This window comes from Polyodon spathula, chromosome 24, assembly GCF_017654505.1.
Source record: "Polyodon spathula isolate WHYD16114869_AA chromosome 24, ASM1765450v1, whole genome shotgun sequence".
Lineage (NCBI taxonomy): Eukaryota > Metazoa > Chordata > Actinopteri > Acipenseriformes > Polyodontidae > Polyodon > Polyodon spathula.
The window spans coordinates 17,088,329-17,110,299 of NC_054557.1; the positions used below are offsets into that span (position 1 = coordinate 17,088,329).

Sequence of the window (21,971 nt, forward strand, 5' to 3'; positions counted from 1 at the left end):
GTGAGGGGCCGCTGCTCCTGTACAGTACAGCTGCTCCTGTGTGAGGGGCCGCTGCTCCTGTACAGTACAGCTGCTCCTGTGTGAGGGGGGCTGCTCCTGTACAGTACCTGCTCCTGTGTGAGCTGCTCCTGTACAGTACAGCTGCTCCTGTGTGAGGGGCCGCTGCTCCTACAGTACAGCTGCTCCTGTGTGAGGGGCCGCTGCTCCTGTACAGTACAGCTGCTCCTGTGTGAGGGGCCGCTGCTGCTCCTGTACAGTACAGCTGCTCCTGTGTGAGAGGGGCCGCTGCTCCTGTACTGTACAGCTGCTCCTGTACAGTACAGCTGCTCCTGTGTGAGAGGGGCCGCTGCTCCTGTACAGTACAGCTGCTCCTGTGTGAGGGGCCGCTGCTCCTGTGTGAGGGGCCGCTGCTCCTGTACAGTACAGCTGCTCCTGTGTGAGAGGGGCCGCTGCTCCTGTACTGTACACTGCTCCTGTGAGGGGCCGCTGCTCCTGTACAGTACAGCTGCTCCTGTGTGAGGGGCAGCTGCTCCTACAGTACAGCTGCTCCTGTGCGAGGGGCCGCTGCTCCTGTACAGTACAGCTGCTCCTGTGCGAGGGGCCGCTGCTCCTGTACAGTACAGCTGCTCCTGTGTGAGGGGCCGCTGCTCCCTGTCACCTCTTCATACTCAAGCCTGCCTGAGCAGGCCCTTGAGGGAAAGGAACGTTCCTGACCTACTTCAGAGTCTTCACCAGTCAATGCCTCTCCACCCGCCCTCTTACTTACAGCAGCCCATAAACATTCAACACACATTCTGCTTGCAACCTCAGAACGACACTGTAAAGCAATGGAAGGGATTATTCAAAAAGTTACTCCTTCCAGTAAAGGAAGATACATTGCAGCAACACAACTAAAAACTAAAATGTGTGTGCGTACTGTATAAGTGGGTTGTTTGTTTGCGTGCGTGTGGGGGGTGGGGGAGTCTAGCTTAAACACAGATCAAAAACCATTTCGTAGTTGTTTCTCCTTTTGTCATTAACCCTTTAAGGAATTTCAGGAATGCCCGTGACTAGGAAGGGAGGGGGTGGGGTAAGAAAGGGGTTATTTTAGAGCAGGGCTCTTATTATTCCTGTTATCTGACAACTCAACATGTTGAACAAAAAGCCAAGATGTTCGTGAATGCCTGCCTGGCACCCCCCACCCAAAACCTGCAAATCACAGATAAACCAACCATTTTATACACTGCAGCTCACAGCCTTTTAATTGCAGCCCTAGTGGAAGTACAAAGGAAGAGGATACATTGTGTCAAGATCTTTTAACTGCCTAATGATCCGGTTATGTGTGTGTATCACATGCTGCCTGGACCTTACTAAGAGTCAAGGACTTAAACAATGACATGTTTAAACCAACGTCAAAAGCAGTGATGCTGGAAGTAATCAGGCGATTTGTTTCTGAGATAGGGAGGTTCTGTATTTTGTGCAGCATGCAATAATAAATCAACCAAACAAAATGACATCTACTTTCAAACCCTGCCGGTTTGGCTCCCAGATGCTCAGTATTACAGTGTTAGACAGTTGTGTTACATGCGTGTGAAAGGCGCTATATAGAGTGAAATGTTGTGGCTGTGTGACTGTTCATTCCAATGGGATTCAGTGAGTGCTGTGCTTGTACGCTGCTCTCTGAGCAAGTGAAACACGAGTCCGGCTCGGACTGTAACTCTACTGGTGCGCGGACTCTGTGTGCAGCTTCTTGAAACTGGTGCGCGGACTCTGTGTGCAGCTGCAGCTTTCCTGCCTACTGGTATAGCAGCGTTGCCAGACACGTTTCATAGGTCACCGCAGCCCAGCTCCTGACAAAGGTCAGCCCCCTGCCCCCCAGTCCCAAGCAACAGGTCTTTAAGTGCGCCTATGGGAAGGATGTGCAAACTCAGCCCTATACAGTATCCCTTATAAATGTTTACCACAGTGTTTTGGAAGTTTGCCAATGCTTATATTATGCATTTGTCCACAGTTTACCCTGGTTTTCTGTGTTTATTAATTAGCTTTATCACACAGTACCTCCCTGTTCTTTACAATGCTTACCTATGTTTTTACTGTGCTTTATTACACTTTGCTATGCATTTACTATGGGAAACTTTTATAAGAGATACTGTACTGAAACAGCAGGAAAAGCTTGTGGTGCAGAGAGAGTGAGAATTGTTAAAGGGTTCATATTTTTGTTACTCAATTGATATACATGGGTTATGGGTACGAATGTATGCATCCATGCATGTATTCTTCTTGTAAATGTAATTACAGGTGCATTTCGAATGGTTGGACTCTTTTAAAGTTGAGGTAACCCACATCACAAAGTCCCTGGGATGAACCACAGCAGTTGTTTTTCTCAACTCCTGACACTCGGGGACAGAGTGAAAACACCAATCCCTGCTGAAAAACGTACAGAAGCGGCACGTCACTCAGAGCCAGCCCGCTACCTTTCAGCTGCACGAGCACCATGTGTTCATGAACCCTCCTCATGCTCAGCCATCATCAAAACCCACCACTTTAATGATCTCTCATCCACTCCCAGGCAGAACACTGACACTGCCCATCAGCATAACGGCTTTGTACGCCCTGTTAAAACCATGACAATATGAATGATGCAGGTTTGCAGTAACAGACTCACAAATGAGCCTGGATACTGTAGCAGCGACACGATTTCTCTCCTCTCTGCTCACGAGCACACTGGTGACTAAGATCGCTCTGTCAGTCTATCACTGTCTCTCCTCTCTCCAGCTCACACACTCACTGTGGGTGCAACACAGCTTGCCTACTTCACAGCCCTCATTGCAGTAACTGCCAGCCTGCCGTGTCGGAAGGGAGCGTTAATTCTTCGATCACGAGACGCCTGCTTTCCTTTCTAAACGCTTGTCTGCAGTTGCTGTTATTCTTATTATTGTGCCCTCCCTGCTGTGTGAAAGCCTCTGCACTGCTCTGCAGGACTCCTGCTGCTGCCTCACGCTGGCCGAGTCCCTGCGTAGTAACTAGCAGGCTCCACTCAAGCTTCCCGCAAGCAGTTCATTTGAAATGTCATTTTATAGAACTGTCGTCTGCAGTGAACGGGGCTCACAACCCTGGCCTCCTGCCAGTCCATCTATTTACTGAAGATAAGAAAGAGGATGAACAAACAAATGCTCGGTTTATTTACTTAAAACGTGAAGCCCTCCAGGTATGAATGTCATACCGCACGCACGCACGTCCCATGGAGCTTTTGTTGTGCTCTGATAAAGTACTGCTGAACCAATGTTAAAGAGACTGTAATTCTTTCTTGTAAACTGCTTATAAGAATACACTTCATTAGCTACAGTAAGATGTGAATATAGATGGGTTGGCTCAGCTGAATGAATAGGATCAGCTTAAAATACTACATTAAAAAAAAATCTATAGTCAGCCTGGGTTCACTCTATGGGTGGAGAACTCAACTCCTTCACTTAAGTCCACACATGGTCTTGCTCCCGAATTTTCTTCATATAAAATATATACATGTCCTGCAACTTCTCATTTTTTAATTTGACACCGTGCTTTACTCGTAACTCGACACTCACTTCCGGTACCGAAGGGATACAAACTATTAAAAAGACTAGCGGATAACACGACACTGTCGTTCCACATGACTGACCTCTGACTGGAAACGGATGGTTCATTCCTTCATTCGCAACTGCCAAGTGCAGCTGCTTACAGTGTCAGTTCATAACGAGTGAGAAGCAAAAAAAGATGCTCTCATCCCACTGGATTTAAAACTCAGGTTATTCGGGATAACCAGCTTGTCAGCAGAACTTTCAAAGCGGGTGTTTTTGCATGCAAAACAAATCGACGAGGTTTGATTTCTGTGTGAAACTAAGTCGTTTGTTATTGGTTTTGTTCACACAGTTAATTCTGTATAATAGACATGTGTTAACTTTTGCTATTTAAGCCGTCAAATTGGACAGTACAAGCCAGTAGCGAAAAGTACAGTCAACAGTGTGAGCAGAGTTTGGGGTTTGTTTTTGTAAAAATAACACTGTAGTTATTTTATTAATTCTTATTTCAATCTAACTATACGAGTTGTACAGTACTGTAGACTGTAATTGATTCATTCACTGCTGTTCTTTAAACCATAAGTGCATTTTACTAAAAATAAACTTGTAAACACTGTAAACGTGGGAATTCTGTCACTTCTATGCAAGTTAATGCCATGGCTCATCGCACCCATGGTTAACGCAACACCTTGGATAAGTCAGCACTAAACGGCATCCCTGTGGGGCGTGAGTTAACCCAGTTTGACTCTGTGTGTGTGTATATACACACACACACAAACACACACACACACAAAAACAAGTTTATTACACAAAAACAAGTTGAAGAGGTCTCAATATGGAATGCATTCTTGTATGCTTTAAATAAATGAAATAAATGCCAAGCCAGTGTGCCCCCCCGCAGTCACGAACACACACCAACGAAAAAGTATAAATCAATTAATTGGCTTGTTTTCATTTGGTAGGACACGGTGTTTCACTGTGTTTTTAATGTGGAGGTGCAGGAGGGTACTCTGCATGCCACACTGTACAGTGTGAGTTACTGGAGGAGGTGCAGGAGGGTACTCTGCATGGCACACTGTACAGTGCGAGTTACTGGAGGAGGTGCAGGAGGGTACTCTGCATGGCACACTGTACAGTGCGAGTTACTGGAGGAGGTGCAGGAGGGTACTCTGCATGCCACACTGTACAGTGCGAGTTACTGGAGGAGGTGCAGGAGGGTACTCTGCATGGCACACTGTACAGTGCGAGTTACTGGAGGAGGTGCAGGAGGGTACTCTGCATGGCACACTGTACAGTGTGAGTTACTGGAGGAGGTGCAGGAGGGTACTCTGCATGGCACACTGTACAGTGCGAGTTACTGGAGGAGGTGCAGGAGGGTACTCTGCATGGCACACTGTACAGTGTGAGTTACTGGAGGAGGTGCAGGAGGGTACTCTGCATGGCACACTGTACAGTGCGAGTTACTGGAGGAGGTGCAGGAGGGTACTCTGAATGGCACACTGTACAGTGCGAGTTACTGGAGGAGGTGCAGGAGGGTACTCTGCATGGCACACTGTACAGTGCGAGTTACTGGAGGAGGTGCAGGAGGGTACTCTGCATGGCACACTGTACAGTGTGAGTTACTGGAGGAGGTGCAGGAGGGTACTCTGCATGGCACACTGTACAGTGTGAGTTACTGGAGGAGGTGCAGGAGGGTACTCTGCATGGCACACTGTACAGTGCGAGTTACTGGAGGAGGTGCAGGAGGGTACTCTGCATGGCACACTGTACAGTGCGAGTTACTGGAGGAGGTGCAGGAGGGTACTCTGCATGGCACACTGTACAGTGCGAGTTACTGGAGGAGGTGCAGGAGGGTACTCTGCATGCCACACTGTACAGTGCGAGTTACTGGAGGAGGTGCAGGAGGGTACTCTGCATGGCACACTGTACAGTGTGAGTTACTGGAGGAGGTGCAGGAGGGTACTCTGCATGGCACACTGTACAGTGCGAGTTACTGGAGGAGGTGCAGGAGGGTACTCTGCATGGCACACTGTACAGTGCGAGTTACTGGAGGAGGTGCAGGAGGGTACTCTGCATGGCACACTGTACAGTGTGAGTTACTGGAGGAGGTGCAGGAGGGTACTCTGAATGGCACACTGTACAGTGCGAGTTACTGGAGGAGGTGCAGGAGGGTACTCTGCATGGCACACTGTACAGTGCGAGTTACTGGAGGAGGTGCAGGAGGGTACTCTGCATGGCACACTGTACAGTGCGAGTTACTGGAGGAGGTGCAGGAGGGTACTCTGCATGGCACACTGTACAGTGCGAGTTACTGGAGGAGGTGCAGGAGGGTACTCTGCATGGCACACTGTACAGTGCGAGTTACTGGAGGAGGTGCAGGAGGGTACTCTGCATGGCACACTGTACAGTGCGAGTTACTGGAGGAGGTGCAGGAGGGTACTCTGCATGGCACACTGTACAGTGTGAGTTACTGGAGGAGGTGCAGGAGGGTACTCTGCATGGCACACTGTACAGTGCGAGTTACTGGAGGAGGTGCAGGAGGGTACTCTGCATGGCACACTGTACAGTGCGAGTTACTGGAGGAGGTGCAGGAGGGTACTCTGCATGGCACACTGTACAGTGTGAGTTACTGGAGGAGGTGCAGGAGGGTACTCTGCATGGCACACTGTACAGTGTGAGTTACTGGAGGAGGTGCAGGAGGGTACTCTGCATGGCACACTGTACAGTGTGAGTTACTGGAGGAGGTGCAGGAGGGTACTCTGCATGGCACACTGTACAGTGCGAGTTACTGGAGGAGGTGCAGGAGGGTACTCTGCATGGCACACTGTACAGTGCGAGTTACTGGAGGAGGTACAGGAGGGTACTCTGAATGGCACACTGTACAGTGCGAGTTACTGGAGGAGGTGCAGGAGGGTACTCTGCATGGCACCCTGTACAGTGTGAGTTACTGGAGGAGGTACAGGAGGGTACTCTGAATGGCACACTGTACACCCCTCTCCCAGTGTAGCAGCAACCATCTTCTGTACAGATCAGCACAGCACAGGGCCTCCTCTCACCATCCTAATGAGCATTCCAACCAGAATCGTTTCTTTATGGAGAGCCAGAATAAGATAGCCAAGGTCAGGAAGCCTAAAGAGATTTGGCTACAGAAGCTTTTCAAAAGGGGGGGGGGATTAATGTATAGTAAATGTAAAAGTATAGTAATGTAAAAGTTTCAGCAGTAAACTTACAAAACCCTTAAATTATTACTGCATGAAAGCATGACATTGTGTGGCGTTACAAATTAAGGGAATCACAAACTGGTCCTCTTATGGGAATACAGCACTCCTGCTTGCCAACGCAGAGCAGCTCTGGTACTTGTAGACTGTGTGTGTGTTTATTGAATGCACCGGAAACTTCAAAGGGTTACAAACTAGCAAAGCACTGGACTGCAGAGGCACATCAAGCCTTCAGTAACAGAGCGAAGGACCTGCCCCAAAGCAGAAAGCTTTCCTCGCCCTTCAATTGCTTTTCTAGTGGACCAGACGGCACAAAAGCAATGTTATCAAGGGTTCTAACAACTGAGGTTTGTTGAAATGCCTCTTTCTGGGTCAGAGAAAGCTACAGAACAGGACCAGCCTCTGGAGAAAGGGGGTTTGTTTGTTTTATTAGCAAGTTTGAGCTCTGGCATCATTTAGGCTTTACAGATCCCCCCCCCCCCCCCTACCCTACATTAAATGGAATTAGCCCGTTTCCTTTTTAAAAGGCATCCTGGATGAATGTGGATTCTTTGAAACACATGTTGCATTTCTACCAACAGCCTGTAAATGTATTTAAATAAGCAGGCTGTGTTTATATAACATTAAAATTATAATAACACTAAAAAGAATAAGACTTCACACACAAGGGGAAATAAATCTACTTATATCTGACTTTATAAAATTAACTTTATAAACTGGACTTCAGGAGTACCCAGTTTGTTTCACTTGGGGGTGCCCTCATAGCTATAGATATCAATGTATTGATGCATAAGACGTCATAACACCGGGAAACATTCGATACGAGTAGAGGAAGCCTCAGAACATATTTTTGATTTGTCTTATTTATTTTTGTATAACAGATTATTCCATTTCGAATACTTCGTTGCAAAAAATCAATATGAACAATGGGGAAAACAAGTCTGTCAGTTTTTTTGTATTTTTAACCCAGAAACTGGAAAATGAAAAACAGGTCAATTTTTTTTTTTAATGAAAAACCGAAATGGAAAAATGCTGTAATGTTCACGGACCTAGCCCAAATCTAAATGTTCTTACTGTAGTGACTCTGCAATCAGATTTGTATGTAAAGGTGTAATTCTATCAGCAGTGAGCACGTGTTCAGGCGGACCTGGCTGAAAAGTGGCACTCCGCCGCTGGCCGTGTCCTGGTCTATCTGCTAGCCCGCTAGAGAAGCAGAGATTCGGGGTCTGCAGAAACATTTCTCCCGCGATGTGTCACTCTTGAGGTCCTACTGTCTTAGACATTAGCTCACAAACATTCTGAAATGGGACGGTGTGCATATTTTTTAAAAGGACTATTGTACTGCTGAATTAAAAGTTGTCCACAATACTGGCAGCGTGTTTTTTTTTTTTGTGCTCAGTAATGCGTGGTATTATATAATTACTATTATGTAGGTTTATCTTTGTTTGAATCGCTTTACACAGAAACATCCGTTTGCTGTAGATAACAGTCAATAGCTGGCGCTTCAGCTCGTATCAATCATCCTGTGTTGTACTGATAAGATCACCTGGCAGAATAGCGTGATGTGTAAACTATTCTACATGTGCGTCTCAAACTGATCCGAGAATAAGAACTAACTTCAAACCCAATAAAACGTTTAAAAAATAATAAGAAAAAAATAGGGGCTTTAACATTTCCACAACTGGTCGGACCAATCATAGCACCAAACCTCGCTGTTTTTCTGGCGAGCGCAGTGCAGTTCACAAACCTTGCACTGAGTGCTTGCTGCACTGCCCGGTGTTTAAATCTCTGCACTCACATTTACAGCTGAATCGCACAAACCGAATGCATCGACTACAAATACAGGAGCTTCCCTCCCAAGCCTTTTTTAAAATCACATTTTCGTCGTAACTGCATCATAACATTGCGTATTGCACACCGATTGTCGACTGCAGTGGAGTCATGAGGCAGCCACCCCGATAACGTGCTGTGCTGGGTGGGCACTGCTTCAAGCGCTGGGCTGTGCTCTGGTTTAACACTCTATACTGTATATATTACTGTACACACATTTCCCTTTAAAACAAACCCGCTTTAAATTCTGCACCGCCACAGCAAATAAAATGGCTGGGCGGTTTTAATATTGTATTTGTTGATCTTTGTTTTGTCTAGTTGTACGGGCAAATGTCATACAATTCAGTGCTGTACAAAATGCTGGGGTCATTAAATATATATATATATATATATATATATATATATATATATATATATATATATATATATAATAATTTATAAATTATAAGTTTTAAATTACAGAAAAATAAAGTTAATTTTAATGTGATTTCGCCAAGTAAAGTTAAGCGGTTTCCATGTGATGAATTCAATATAATGTTTGTGTCCGCGTCAATACTAATAAACTAGCTCGGTAGAAACAAAAGCACGCACACTGAAAGCACATGATTTTAAAACCTAGTTACAAGAAAAAAAAAAAAAAAAAAAAAAAACAATTCCGTCAAATTATTACTTTGTTTCGAGGTAATTCGTAGTATTATTTCCCCCCATAAACCGTGCACCTATACTAGAAGTGTAAAGAACAGAACCTTGCACTGAATTAGAATAGCAGTCGCTAAATAATATATCAACATAATTATCTGAATTGTGTAATCTATTATCCTACCCTAAATAAATGTGCGTTAATTTGCAAACAGAGAAGCTACACATGCGCTTGCCTGTGTGTGACTCAGGTGAACACACTGCAAGAAAATGGGTCATTTATTAAACTAATCTAGTTAAACAACACAACCAGTTTCATTTCAGGCAGACTACTACACAAACTACTCCTAAACATTCTAGTGAAGCAGCTCAGATTTGAAATACAAACACGTGTTCAACTGTGTTTTTTTAAATGTAAAATTAATAAACGCGCGATTGTAAAGCAATGTTATTTGAAATGATACATAAACAAACAAAACACACACACACACACACACACACACATATATATATAAAATTCAACTGCTGTGATAATCAACATGATATACTTACTTTCTCCATTAGCGGGCCACAGACACATCACACAGACTGACAGCAGAAGACCCCAAAATAAGGTCAAGGGCTCACGTCCGGATCCAGAAGTCATTCCTCTTATTAATCCAAAAATAATTTGAATGAAAACAAATGTTACTGTCCTCCTCCCCACCCCAAGAAACCCCCCCCCCCCCCCCACAAATGTATTCCTTCGAGGTAAACAAAAACCGCAAAACAAAAAAACGTTATTCCTTTTTTTGTTTTAATAAGAAAAAAAAAAAAAAACGTTCTTTTTTTTTTTTTTGCATTCTGTACAGACAGATAGCTTTGCTTCCTCTTACTCGACTGTTTAATCTTTCAATAAGGGTCCCCCCCCCCCACACAAAAAAAAAAAAAAATATTAAAAATATTAATTAATTAAAAAAAAAACGGAAATACTTCGTTAGGCTTGCCAATTATATGAAGACGTTGTGAAGCCTCGCTCAGAACACGAAGTGCCGCAACCGTCCCGCTGGTAACAGTGTCTGTCTTCGACCTCCATTTGGGAGAGCGCAGGGGGGGAAACACACACCATATATTACAAACAAAACCAAACCCCAGCGGGTATCTCCCGGTGCGTAAAAAACGGAATTCTGCAAATGTGTAAAAAAACAACAACAACTACAAACAAACACTTCAAATCCGAATGCAGACTCGGCGCGTATTGAATGAAAACTGGAATTTCTAAAATGAATGAAAACATGCAAACTCTCTTTCTTCGCTTAGCCTCGGTTTCTAGCAGCAGTGGTGCTTTTTCCAAAATATGCGCCACTAGCAGCAGCAGCACGAAAATGGTTCGTCAGCTGCATCCCCTTCTCGCTCGCTGGCTGGCTTTGCCCGGTCGGTCTCCTTCGCCTAACAGTTCCCTTGTTTTTCCTGGGAACGTGTTCCAGAATGGTGTGTGTATGTACTAGTAAATCCGACAGTTTCAGTAAAAAGCTGCAATTGTGGAGAAAATCCGAGATATTCTAGTAGAATGAGCGCTTTACATGTCTTGCATGGGTCTCTGCAACACCAGCTTGTGCCCGTGTTAAATCCTGCCTCGATGTCTGTCTCTGCTGATCAGTCGAGTCAACGCTGTAAACAACAAGAGCCTCGCTTCACTCACACACACTAAGCCGAGAGACTGGGAAGAACTGGCATGGAGTCCCATATGAGCTCTGTGCATGTGGAGCGGACTTTTCAAGTGGTTTGCTAAGTTTACCAAATGATTCCCAGATCCATTTAGGGCAATTGTAAGACTGCCATTGACTCTGGCATGAGAGGATATGACGTGAATATGAATTATTGCTGAGACCTCATTGCTGATGTTGAATCCAGATCAATAGCCTGCGTGTGAGGGTGTTAATATATATGATTAATGTTTTATTGGTTGGTGTTACACATTTGTAAAATGCATTTTGAAAAATTACACAGACGACCGATTTCCAAGGAATGACAACATGCATTTCATTTTTATATTACAATGGTTACAGGAGAAAAAAAGAAAACAGCTCATAAAACGATTTCCTTAAAACCATACAGGACTGCTCTTATAAAAGCTTGCCACACTACATTTGCATGGTCATTTTACAGTTTTACCTGAATGCATTTCCCATGGCTATCCTGTGCATTTTCCCATGGTTATCCTGTGCATTTCCCATGGTTATCCTGTGCATTTTCCCATGGTTATCCTGTGCATTTTCCCATGGTTATCCTGTGCATTTCCCATGGTTATCCTGTGCATTTCCCATGGTTTACCCTGGTTTGCTGTATTCTCAATATGCTTTACCACATCTCCCTGGTGTTTGCAGTGTCCCCTGGGCTCTGTGATGCTTTCAGTATGTTTTATGACACTGTGCTGTGCTTGTATTTGTGCTGGCTGTGCCCTACACCGCACTGTGCTGGGGCTGCATGTCTCAAATGTGTGGAGCCTATAGATTCATGTATAAGGAGTGGAAACAAACCAAGATTACCATTGAAGATGGGACTATAAACATTCAATATGATATAGAAGATGGGGTACATCTGAATGGCTTAAACTGTGTGGTACCTTAATTACAAAACTCAGAATGTATATTCTCTATTCATGTTGTTTGCCCCGGGGCTCACTCAATGAAATCCTCTGGCAAACCCTTCAGTGGGAGCTATTTGTGAAGACATTGCTGGTGAAGCATTTGTTAAGGACTTCTGCAAGTTTCATTTTAGTCCCTGAAGGGAACACCTGCACAGGGAAGACAGGTCCTTTTTTCACATCCTCAATAACACCATGTACAGTATATTATATTATATTACAGTATATATATACATACAGAATATACAGTATCTACAGTGTATAGCATGTTTAGCATGTAATGCAATGACTGAAGAGGACCAGGGCTGGAATATGAGACAGTGCACCTTGCAGCTAATCTGCACAGATACCCTTTCAAAGAGGTTCACTGAGAAACAGACTTGTAGCTGGATTTCCGTGCAGGATTTCTTTAATCTGGAATAATGGGAGCAAGACCCAGCCTGCCTGTCAGTGAAAGACAACCTCATCAGAGCAGAGCCTCTATTCACATTCTATTTGGGTCTATGCTTCACTACCTGACGAATCACTGTCTAGTGAACAACTACTACTACTACTACTAACAACCAAACGAGCAAGATGGGCCAAATGGCCTCCTCTCGTTTGTAAACTTTCTTATGTTCTTATGTTCTTATGTTCTAGATCTACAGCATGTATACAGTATGCTTATGTGTGTCAGTGTGTGTGTGTGAGAGCAAGAGAGAGAGAGAGAGAGAGAGAGAGAGCAGGGAGGGGTCTACCACAGCTGAATGCCTTGCTTGTTGGTGAGAATGATGACTAGTCTTAAGAGCTGCAGTGTTGAGCTTGGCTCCACCAGGAGAGGTCACAGGCACACCACACCTCAGCAATTAAGAGTTCAGCCCCCTGTGTGCTTCTATCAATACATGAGCTCTGAGGATCTCAGGACATGAGCTCTGAGGATCTCAGTACATGAGCTTTGAGGATCTCAGGACATGAGCTCTGAGGATCTCAGTATATGAGCTCTGAGGATCTCAATACATGAGCTCTGAGGATCTCAGTACATGAGCTCTGAGGATCTCAATATATGAGCTCTGAGGATCTCAATACATGAGCTCTGAGGATCTCATTACATGAGCTCTGAGGATCTCAATCCATGAGCTCTGAGGATCTCAATACAATTCATGAGCTCTGAGGATCTCATCACTCAAAGTCTGTGCTACCCAGGAATGTCTATTTAACATATAAAAAAAATGTTGCTGTTTTTTAAGTTTTTAATTCTGTCATATGCATGGGGTGGCATCTGGACACAAGATAAAGTGACTGGAATTTTGAACAGTCCTTAACGGTGATTGGTTGATTTCTCACATGTGATTCAGAATGGTTGACAGGGGGGTACAGCCTTTGGTCAGGTCAGTGGTGATGGGAAGTCTCTCTGATCTGTCAGGGAGCCTGTGTGAAACAAGGTGTGCTGCTCTCTCTCTCTCTCTCTCTCTCTCTCTCTCTCTCTCTCTCTCTCTCTCTCTCTCTCGCTCTCTCTCTGTGTGTGTCTCTCCTATCACAGGGAGCCTGTGTGAAACAAGATGTGCTGCTCTCTCTCTCTCTCTCTCTCTCTCTCTCTCTCTCTGTGTGAAACAAGGTGTGCTGCTCTCTCTCTCTCTCTCTCAGGGAGCCTGTGTGAAACAAGCTCTCCCTCCTCTCTCTCTCTCTCTCTCTCTCTCTCTCTCGATGAGGCTCCCTCTATCACAGGGAGCCTGTGTGAAAGAGCAGGGAGAGGGAATCTACATTACATGAGGGGGCCTGAGGGAGAATCGGAATAACAGAATCCATGAGAAGCATCTAGTTGATCAGTCAATCATGAAACCCCCGCCCAGAGGGTCTCTGCAGTGTCTCAACAAAGTCGTGACAGAGTCTCTCCTGAACTTCTGAGTCTCCACAAGGGGTCATCGTCTGACATGTGTGTCTCTCCTGATCACAGGGGAGGATCTCTCAACAAACCCATGTGCTGCTTTTCTATCATCTCCGCGCTGCTCCTCTCTCGCTATCTCTCTCTCCCCCCCCCCCCGCCCCGCTCTCAAAATGGGTAATGCCGATCTCCCTCTGTCTGTACTCCATGTGCGTCATCTTTGTGTGTGTGGTCTCTCTGTGTTTATTAATCTCCTACAGTGGGGGGGGGGGACCTGTGTAGGACGGGAAGCGGGTGGGGGCTCAATCCTCTCAGGGAAACTCCCATCTGCTGTCTCTGGCTGTGTGTGGGGGGGGGGGGGAAGGTCTAGCTGGAGGAACGGTCGTCCTACACAGGGAGCCTGTAGGAAACAAGGTTTTGTACATTTTTTTTTTTTTTTTTGTTTTTTCAAAACCCCAGAGGTCACTCTCGTGAGGTCTCAATGGCTCTGAAATTCTACTCGATCTCGCTCTCAAGCACGAAAGGTTTCTGTGTGTGTTGAAAAGATTGTGTTCATTCCCTCTCCCATGCACAGGGGAGGCCTGTAGTGAAACAGGTGATGGCTGCGATATCGACTCTCTCTCTCTCTCGTGACGAACTAAGTTACTAAATCGGAGTCTGGGCCTGTTGTGGTTTTCGAGACAGAATTGCGCTTTCATGATAAACATGTGGTGACTAATCATAACATTTTGCAACGTTGACTGTAATAACTACAGAATCTGCACTTGCTTATCACTGTATGGACACAGCCGAAAACAGAAGTGGGTGTCCCACAGTGCTCGGTAGTAGCCTAGTAGCCCGCGCATGCTCCTTATTGTAGGCTGGTCATGAGGGACTAGGTTCAGTCCTGGCCCCGCAGATAGACCTGACCTTAGAGGAGATGAGCTGCAATACAGTCACGCTGTCAAGTGTGGCTGAGCTAGACAGACCGCATGTTCCCATGATAATCGTAGCATCATGGTACTCAGATTCCACCAGTGGGTAAGGGGAATACGCGGTGAACTCTCTCTCTTTCGTTCAGACATGAATTGCGCTTTTCATGTAAAACATGTGATGAATAATAATAACAGTTTTCAACGTGACTGTAATAACTAAATTGATTGCACTTGCAATCACTGTATGTACACAACAAAACAGAATAACTTTCCCACACTGCAGTCTGTGGCTTAGCCCGAGGCATGCCTACTTTATGTGTAGTGCTGGTAATGAGGGACTAGGTCAGTCTGCCCCGGCGATAGACCTGCCTGTAGAGAGGATAGCGCAGATACACCGCTGTCAAAGTGTGCGACTAACTGAGAAACAGCATGTGCGCATGAGAATCGGAGCATCATGAGACTCAGATTCACCATGGGGGGGGGATACGCGGGTGATAAATTAATAAACAAACAGCACAGTTTACTGCAATTCGTATCTATAGTGTTGCTTACATATATTGGTCTTTATTGGTAAGCAGCGAAGCAATGCAGTGAACTACGGATATGAATCACGATTCGTTAAACAGCGTCCTTAAGCCTTCATTTTAACCACCCCTTTGCGCTACTGCATATGACTGGAATGCTTTATGGCATTTTTTAAATTGTTAGTATGGCCGGAAAATGTTATATCTGGATCCAGATCCACTGTGGAATAATAAAAGCCCACTCCAGATTTTGAATGTGCGCATATTTTGTTAATGACATCGGGACCCAGCCAGCAGAGTGTAAAACACGGCGTGGAGTTTCATTCAAAAACACGGATCGGGATTAAAATCGCCATTCAGCCATAATGCACACAACTAACTAGTAAGGGCCCCAGGCACTGTGCTGTTCTATAAATAGACTGTTTATTTTATACATTTCACTCACCCATGAGTCGCACTTTTCATGATATAAACACATTACATCTTGGATGGTTTTACACAACACAATAATGATGTATGATTTTTTTTTTCATTAGTAGTTTAATGAAATAAGCTTTATTATACGTTGACCTTGGTTTTTCCTGCTTGACTCTGCTTTCCCTCATAGCGGCTGACGAGCGTTATCCGTGGTAGCGTGTCAGGTGAAGCCTGGTGCAATAGCTAAAAAACGCGCTTACCTGCTAGTGTGTCCTGTAGCATTGACCACAGCGACTCCTACTGGAAGAGCCCAGCAATTGATGTGGCATTCTAAAGATGTCGGAGGAGGGGGTGACAACCCGGTCCCACCAAACTGAGATTCTTGTTTCCTGCTAAATAAGTTTCTGTTTCATGATTTGTTTTGTCATCATTCTAGCCCTGGTGTAAATTCCAGCAATCTCCAGCCCTGGCTTATCCTGGCTTTCAACTGGTCATTGCTGGTTTAGTATAGTTAAACACCAAAAATCAGTTTATTACCGTTAAATTGTATAGTCTGGTGATTTGTGTCCACTACACTCTGACATCTATCCGATTGCTGTAAACCAGTAAATGTGTTTCAGTCCCAGCTCAGTAGCAGCTGCTGCAATTCTCAGTGGGGTTGCAGGTAGTGCCTGAAGACAATGGAGATTCACAGGGGTTCATGTGCCAGGCTGTTTATATGGCAGCTTGCAGAATACAAAGACGATACACAGTGGGGTTTTCAGCTATGTTGTATTAAACATTGTGCTTGCCTCTTGTCGGGGCCTGAATCGATGACGTTTTTTTAACAGTGCGTGTCACCCCTATACTGTGATCAGTGTTGTGCGGGTGGGTGTGGGAATGCAGTGACTGTGAAGGATAAAGCCAGGTGAGGATGCACAGGTGTGCTATCTCTGTATCCACACAGCTAGTGCTGAGAGACCTGAACTAGCCTGGAAAAAGCACCCTCTGCTGATTTAGGGGCTGTTTTGAGGAGTTAAAACATAGTTAGGTATTAATTGAACCGATCTAAATAAATGATGTCAAAGAAGCAATGAGCCATACAGAGCAGTTTTGGGAATATCAAACTTTATTTAGTTTAAAAACAGGCTGGTAATATGTAGTTCTGGCTGCAGAACACAATGTACTCATTGCTAAGTATTTGGGGTCAGGTCCAGGTTTGTGACTCATTTGGTTCAGGGAGGTTATTAGTACAATCATTGGATACTCATCTCCAGTAGATCCAGTTCAACTTTCCAGCTCATCACCCTAAACCTACTGTTTAAAAGCCTTTCGAAGTGCTTTTCAATGTGGTCGAGTCGTTCTTCAGCGATGCCGTCCATTTCTTTAACCCTGCCGCGAAAGCATGACGCTGCTCCGGTCCAGCAGGTGATCAGAGGAGTCTAGCTTGACATCGTCAGTCCTCCTGAATTGGGCATTTCCAGATGTGCAGATTGAAGTACTAGTTGGTTCATGTGTATTGATGTGTGTTTTGTATTGAATACATGCACACTAGGATTTATTTAGATTATGCATTCACACATACACTGAATTATATTCCCTTCCAGCAATACAGAGACGTCAGAAAAATCCTCAGGGTATCTGGTCAGTTAGGTCACTTGCTCAATTGGATTGCTTTTCCAGCTAATTCAGTAGATTACTGAGAGTCACTTCAGGAAGTACCTTTTATGACACTGTTCTGGGTATGCAGTAAGGCTGGCAAGTGCTAGAGTGACTCTGGGAGAGGAGGTGAGGCTATAGCACTCAGCATTTAAATATCTACTGTATCTATCAGTCCATTTCAAATATATGCCAATATGCATTGCAACGCCATATATTTCAAATGTGACCCAGGTACACGGGGCTGCCCTATGAACACACACCTCCTCCAATCAGCAGAGAGTCTGGGTATGCTCTTTTAAAAGCTGTGCTCTAATGTTGCACTTTTCCCATGTTTTTCAGTGTACCATACCTCTACGCGCTTCACAATGCTTACCTGAGTTTTACCATGCTTTGCTATGCTGTTGCTATGGTAACCTGCATGTCGGTGGAAGTCTACAAGGTGTTGGAAGGTCTCTTGAGGTATGAGGATTGAGGGATGTTAGGAGGCTTGCAGATTGCAGGCAGCAGCTTCTTATTATTTTGAGTGACGCTTGCCCTACTGTTAATGACAGTTAGACCGGAAACTAATCTCAGCTAAGGTGAGCTCGGGCTCTGGGATTCGGGGCAGATCTTTCAGTGTGCTTCCAGCAGCACGGCAGTGTAGCTTCATATGCACGACAGGAACGAGCAGAGGCACTGGAACCATTTTTAAAGTGGACGAGTCGACTATTGCTGCAAGCTGTCCTTATTAGGGCTCTACTGGACTGCCTCATCCACACACTGAGATTCAGGGCACAGGGAGAAACGTCATTATTTGTTTACAGTGCCTCGTGTAGTTAAGCAGGTAGTTAAGTCTAAAATGAGCCCTGTTTACAGAAAGCAGGGCTCAGTGTCCAATTACAGAGCAGGGAAACTATAGAGAAAGCTCTTCCCCTCCTGTCGTAACGATCAAGCTCTTGTCCGTTACTCAATCTGTGATATCACAGTTTAATAGGATGTGTTTCGTAAACACGGCATTTGATGTGGAAATGGGGATATAGGGGCGTACGGTCATTCTGGAATTGTTCAAAGAGAAATTTCCACTTTCCATTTTTAAATTGTATTATTTGTTAAAAACAAAAATTAAAAGAGTTTAATATCTGGCTATCCATGTTTGTTTGTTTTAATAATAATAAAAAAGTTGCCAATAATAATACATAAGCAGCTGCCATGTTTGTTAACTTCACAGGTTATATGATAAAACAGTGCAGTGTGCTGTGAGAGCTGCACTGAAATGCAGGCAGCAGTAACTGCAGGAGGTAGGGCAGCCTATTTCTGTTGCAGATTCCAGGGGAAGGAATTCATAAACAAGTGAAAAGCGTGACGAAGGGGGTGCACTTCTATCGCTCTGACTCCGGGGCGTCACTCAGCGACAGCTGGCGGTGAGGATGTTGTAACCCCCCCTGGAGGTCAGGTGCCTTGCTATGGTATATACTTGTGATTCTGTTCTGCACACAGATGCCAAGCTCGACCCAAACTTCAGCTCTCCACCCGTCTCTCAAACCCAGACGCCAAGCAGTCCCTTCAACAATGTAACAGCTGAGCGAGAAACGATCTCCTTTAATGATAAAACCACAGCTTTGGAAAAGCTGATCTCAGAACTGCAGCAAAAACCACCCCCTCCCCAAAGAATTCCAGGAACGCCTGCTATTCCCAACGGGAATGCTGTGGTTTGCCTCGTGACGGATATGAGATGCACAGGGTTAAACCCAAGAGGCAGGGCAGGGTGGGGCAGGGAAGGGTGGCACAAGTGCCCACATAAGCACAACAACAAGACACAACAATTACAGAGTTAACAGACTCCATCAGGGAGATATACTGTACAGCTTGATCCCAGACTCCATCAGGGATATACAGCTTGATAAAGTTTGTACATGTTTTGTTTTGCATGCCACTCAAAGTTAAATAACTTTTAACACCATCTCTGAAAACCTTGTCACTCTCCAAACATTTTTTCAATCATCCAGGTCCTTTGTTAAAGCAGGTCAGACCCCCCCCCCCCCCCCCCCCCCCCCCCCCCCCCCACACACACACACACTGAATGAATCATGTGAAGATTAGTTTGGTTTGAGTCCCCCGCCCCTATGATACACTGGGTGGAGACGGGTGGGTGGGGAGGCAGGTGAATCACACCTAGGGAGGGTGAGTTATGTGCTGTTTTCTGTTTTCTCAGCAGGATTAGAGGATGCATTGTGTGGAGGGGCCAGTCCTCTCTCCTGAAGCTGAGGTTCAGACCTTCATTGAGAAAATGTTTTTCAAAGCTTTGTGCATCACACTTTTTACCAGTATTTGGACATATATATGTTTTCCACCTTCATGCATGGGGTAGCATACACACATCCAAACTTGTACACTCACACTGTGTTAGTCACACAGACACACAAACACAGATGGACGGACGCACAAGGCTCAGGGTTTGATGGCCTATATTCAGATTGTATCCAAGCAGGATCTAAATCTGTGTCTCACGGGCAAGCAGCTCTGAGCACTACCTGCTTAGCAAAGCAGCCAGAATGAAAACTGTGTGGGTAAGGGGCTGCATTCCTTCCTCAAGGGGGTGAGGGCTGTGTGTCTCTCTCTTTCTTCTATTTCTGCTCTGGCTCTTCAACTCCCTCACCACATACTGTACTGTACAGTACTGCAGTAAATCAGAGCCAGTGTTTAAAGGGAGGGGTGGGAAACAGGGGTCTCTGAGCCGGGCTTGTCTGTTTTTAGAGCTTTTAACCTCATCACATCGCCTGGGGACAGAATCCGGAACAATGCTGCATCACATAACACGTACACTCTGAAAATAATACATCCTGCAATAAAAGCAGTCGTGCCAGCCACCCCCTTTACCTGCCTGGGTGAAGGGTACAGCACTGCATTCTTCAAATTCACCTCTCGTTTCGATCTGCTGTCCTGCTTAGGAAGAGACCAGATCCTTGTGCTGGATTAAGCAATGAATTATGTGTGTATATAAACAATACACACAGGACTGCCTTATTGAGAAGGCTTACGTGTTCCCAGAGAAGCTCTGCTGTTTCCATGATGAGGATAGGGGAGGAGAGATAATAATGCAGCAGCTTTAAACAGGAAAGTTCATTCTTCATTCATCAGAATAGTTTATTTGTGCCCTGGACTTTATTAAATCACAGGAAAGCTCCCTACAGACAGAAAAGGTACGCCTGTGAGCGATGCCGGTCAAAACACAAGCAAATGATACATTTTTCATGGGCATGACAGAGTCACATGATGAACCCTGTACTGCAGGGAACACGTATTGACGAAGGGATTGTGATTCTGTCGCCTTAATGAAGTGCTTCGGATAACAGCTTTGTGGCACAAAGCCTGCAGTCTCTCGAGAATATCAAGACAATCAAGAAAGGACAAAACAATGAACAGGTGAACAGGTTTTCACACGAAAAAACAGGAAGACAACTCGTGTGTTCAAGTATTTGACACTAGCACCACCTTCTGGCTAACGGGTGGAATTGCACCGAAAATATTTTTTAAGGTCAGTGTAAAATTGTGCAGCGTTCTTGGTTGGGTGTTTGAATCGGAGATGGTTTGGTTAAAATCTGCAACAAAAAAAAAAAAAACAAGGAAAAAAAAAACAAGTCAAGAGCAGAGCTGCAGTGCCCTATAGAAATGTTTCAGGGGGCTATCATTGTTAAATACTGTTGGCTATACTTCTAGCCTGCTTGGGGCTCTTCTGCTGTGCTGTACAGAAGGGCTAGATGGTTGTTTTTGCCAACCCTTTACTGTTCTTTGCCATACTTGGCTGTGGTTTACTGTACCTTGCAGCATGTCATTGTAAACTTCAATATTCCTTTCTGAGACACAGCAGGGGAGATACAGCTTGTTCTCTGATTCTCTTTTCAGGAGGACTGAAGCAGGAAGAGTTGAAGCCTTGTCTCGTTCCGTTAAGAGACGGGACAGCTCTAGTTTGCAGGAGTGTCACTTCCACATGCCTTGTTTTTTTGGCTTCCCGAATCAAGTCTTTCAGCCCCGGAGTGCACTGGTCATTACCGTCTGGAGGAAGGGCTTACACCACAACCAAGAATGTAAATCCGTCTAAAGCACACAGTTTGCGTTACAGTTACTGTAATGTTGCTTTTACTTAAAAAAGAGCGTTTTAATTCTAAAGCAAACTTACCAAATTTCTTGCATTTCTCTGCTGTATCTGTACCTGCTGATTGTGTGCTAGACAGTGCTGCACTCCTGTGTCCTGTGTCTTGCATTTGATGCTGTGCTAGTCAGTGCTGCACTCCTGTGTCTTGTATCTGATGGTGTGCTAGTCAGTGCTGCACTCCTGTGTCCTGTGTCTTGTATCTGATGGTGTGCTAGTCAGTGCTGCACTCCTGTGTCCTGTGTCTGATGGTGTGCTAGACAGTGCTGCACTCCTGTGTCCTGTGTCTTGTATCTGATGGTGTGCTAGACAGTGCTGCGCTCCTGTGTCCTGTGTCTTGTATCTGATGGTGTGCTAGTCAGTGCTGCACTCCTGTGTCCTGTGTCTTGTATCTGATGGAGTGCTAGACAGTGCTGAGCTCCTGTGTCCTGTGTCTTGTATCTGATGGTGTGCTAGACAGTGCTGCACTCCTGTGTCCTGTGTCTTGTATCTGATGGTGTGCTAGTCAGTGCTGCACTCCTGTGTCCTGTGTCTTGTATCTGATGGTGTGCTAGTCAGTGCTGCACTCCTGTGTCCTGTGTCTTGTGTCTGATGGTGTGCTAGTCAGTGCTGCCTCCTGTGTCCTGTATCTGATTG

The 21,971-nt window shown here is 45.2% G+C and overlaps 1 protein-coding gene across 2 annotated transcripts in view; it reads right to left on the reverse strand.

Moving 5' to 3' along the window:
• The window catches only part of igf1ra (insulin-like growth factor 1a receptor), an 81,993-nt gene extending 72,058 nt beyond the window's left edge, over positions 1-9,935 (reverse strand). The window contains exon 1 of one of the 2 annotated variants that reach the window (XM_041226169.1): positions 9,776-9,934. In XM_041226169.1, coding sequence (XP_041082103.1) covers positions 9,776-9,869 — 94 coding nt within the window. In that variant the 5' untranslated portion in view covers positions 9,870-9,934. Of the gene's footprint in view, positions 1-9,775 lie in introns of both variants that reach the window. The other variant, XM_041226170.1, reaches the window with a different exon arrangement.
• Positions 9,936-21,971: the final 12,036 nt, after the last annotated feature.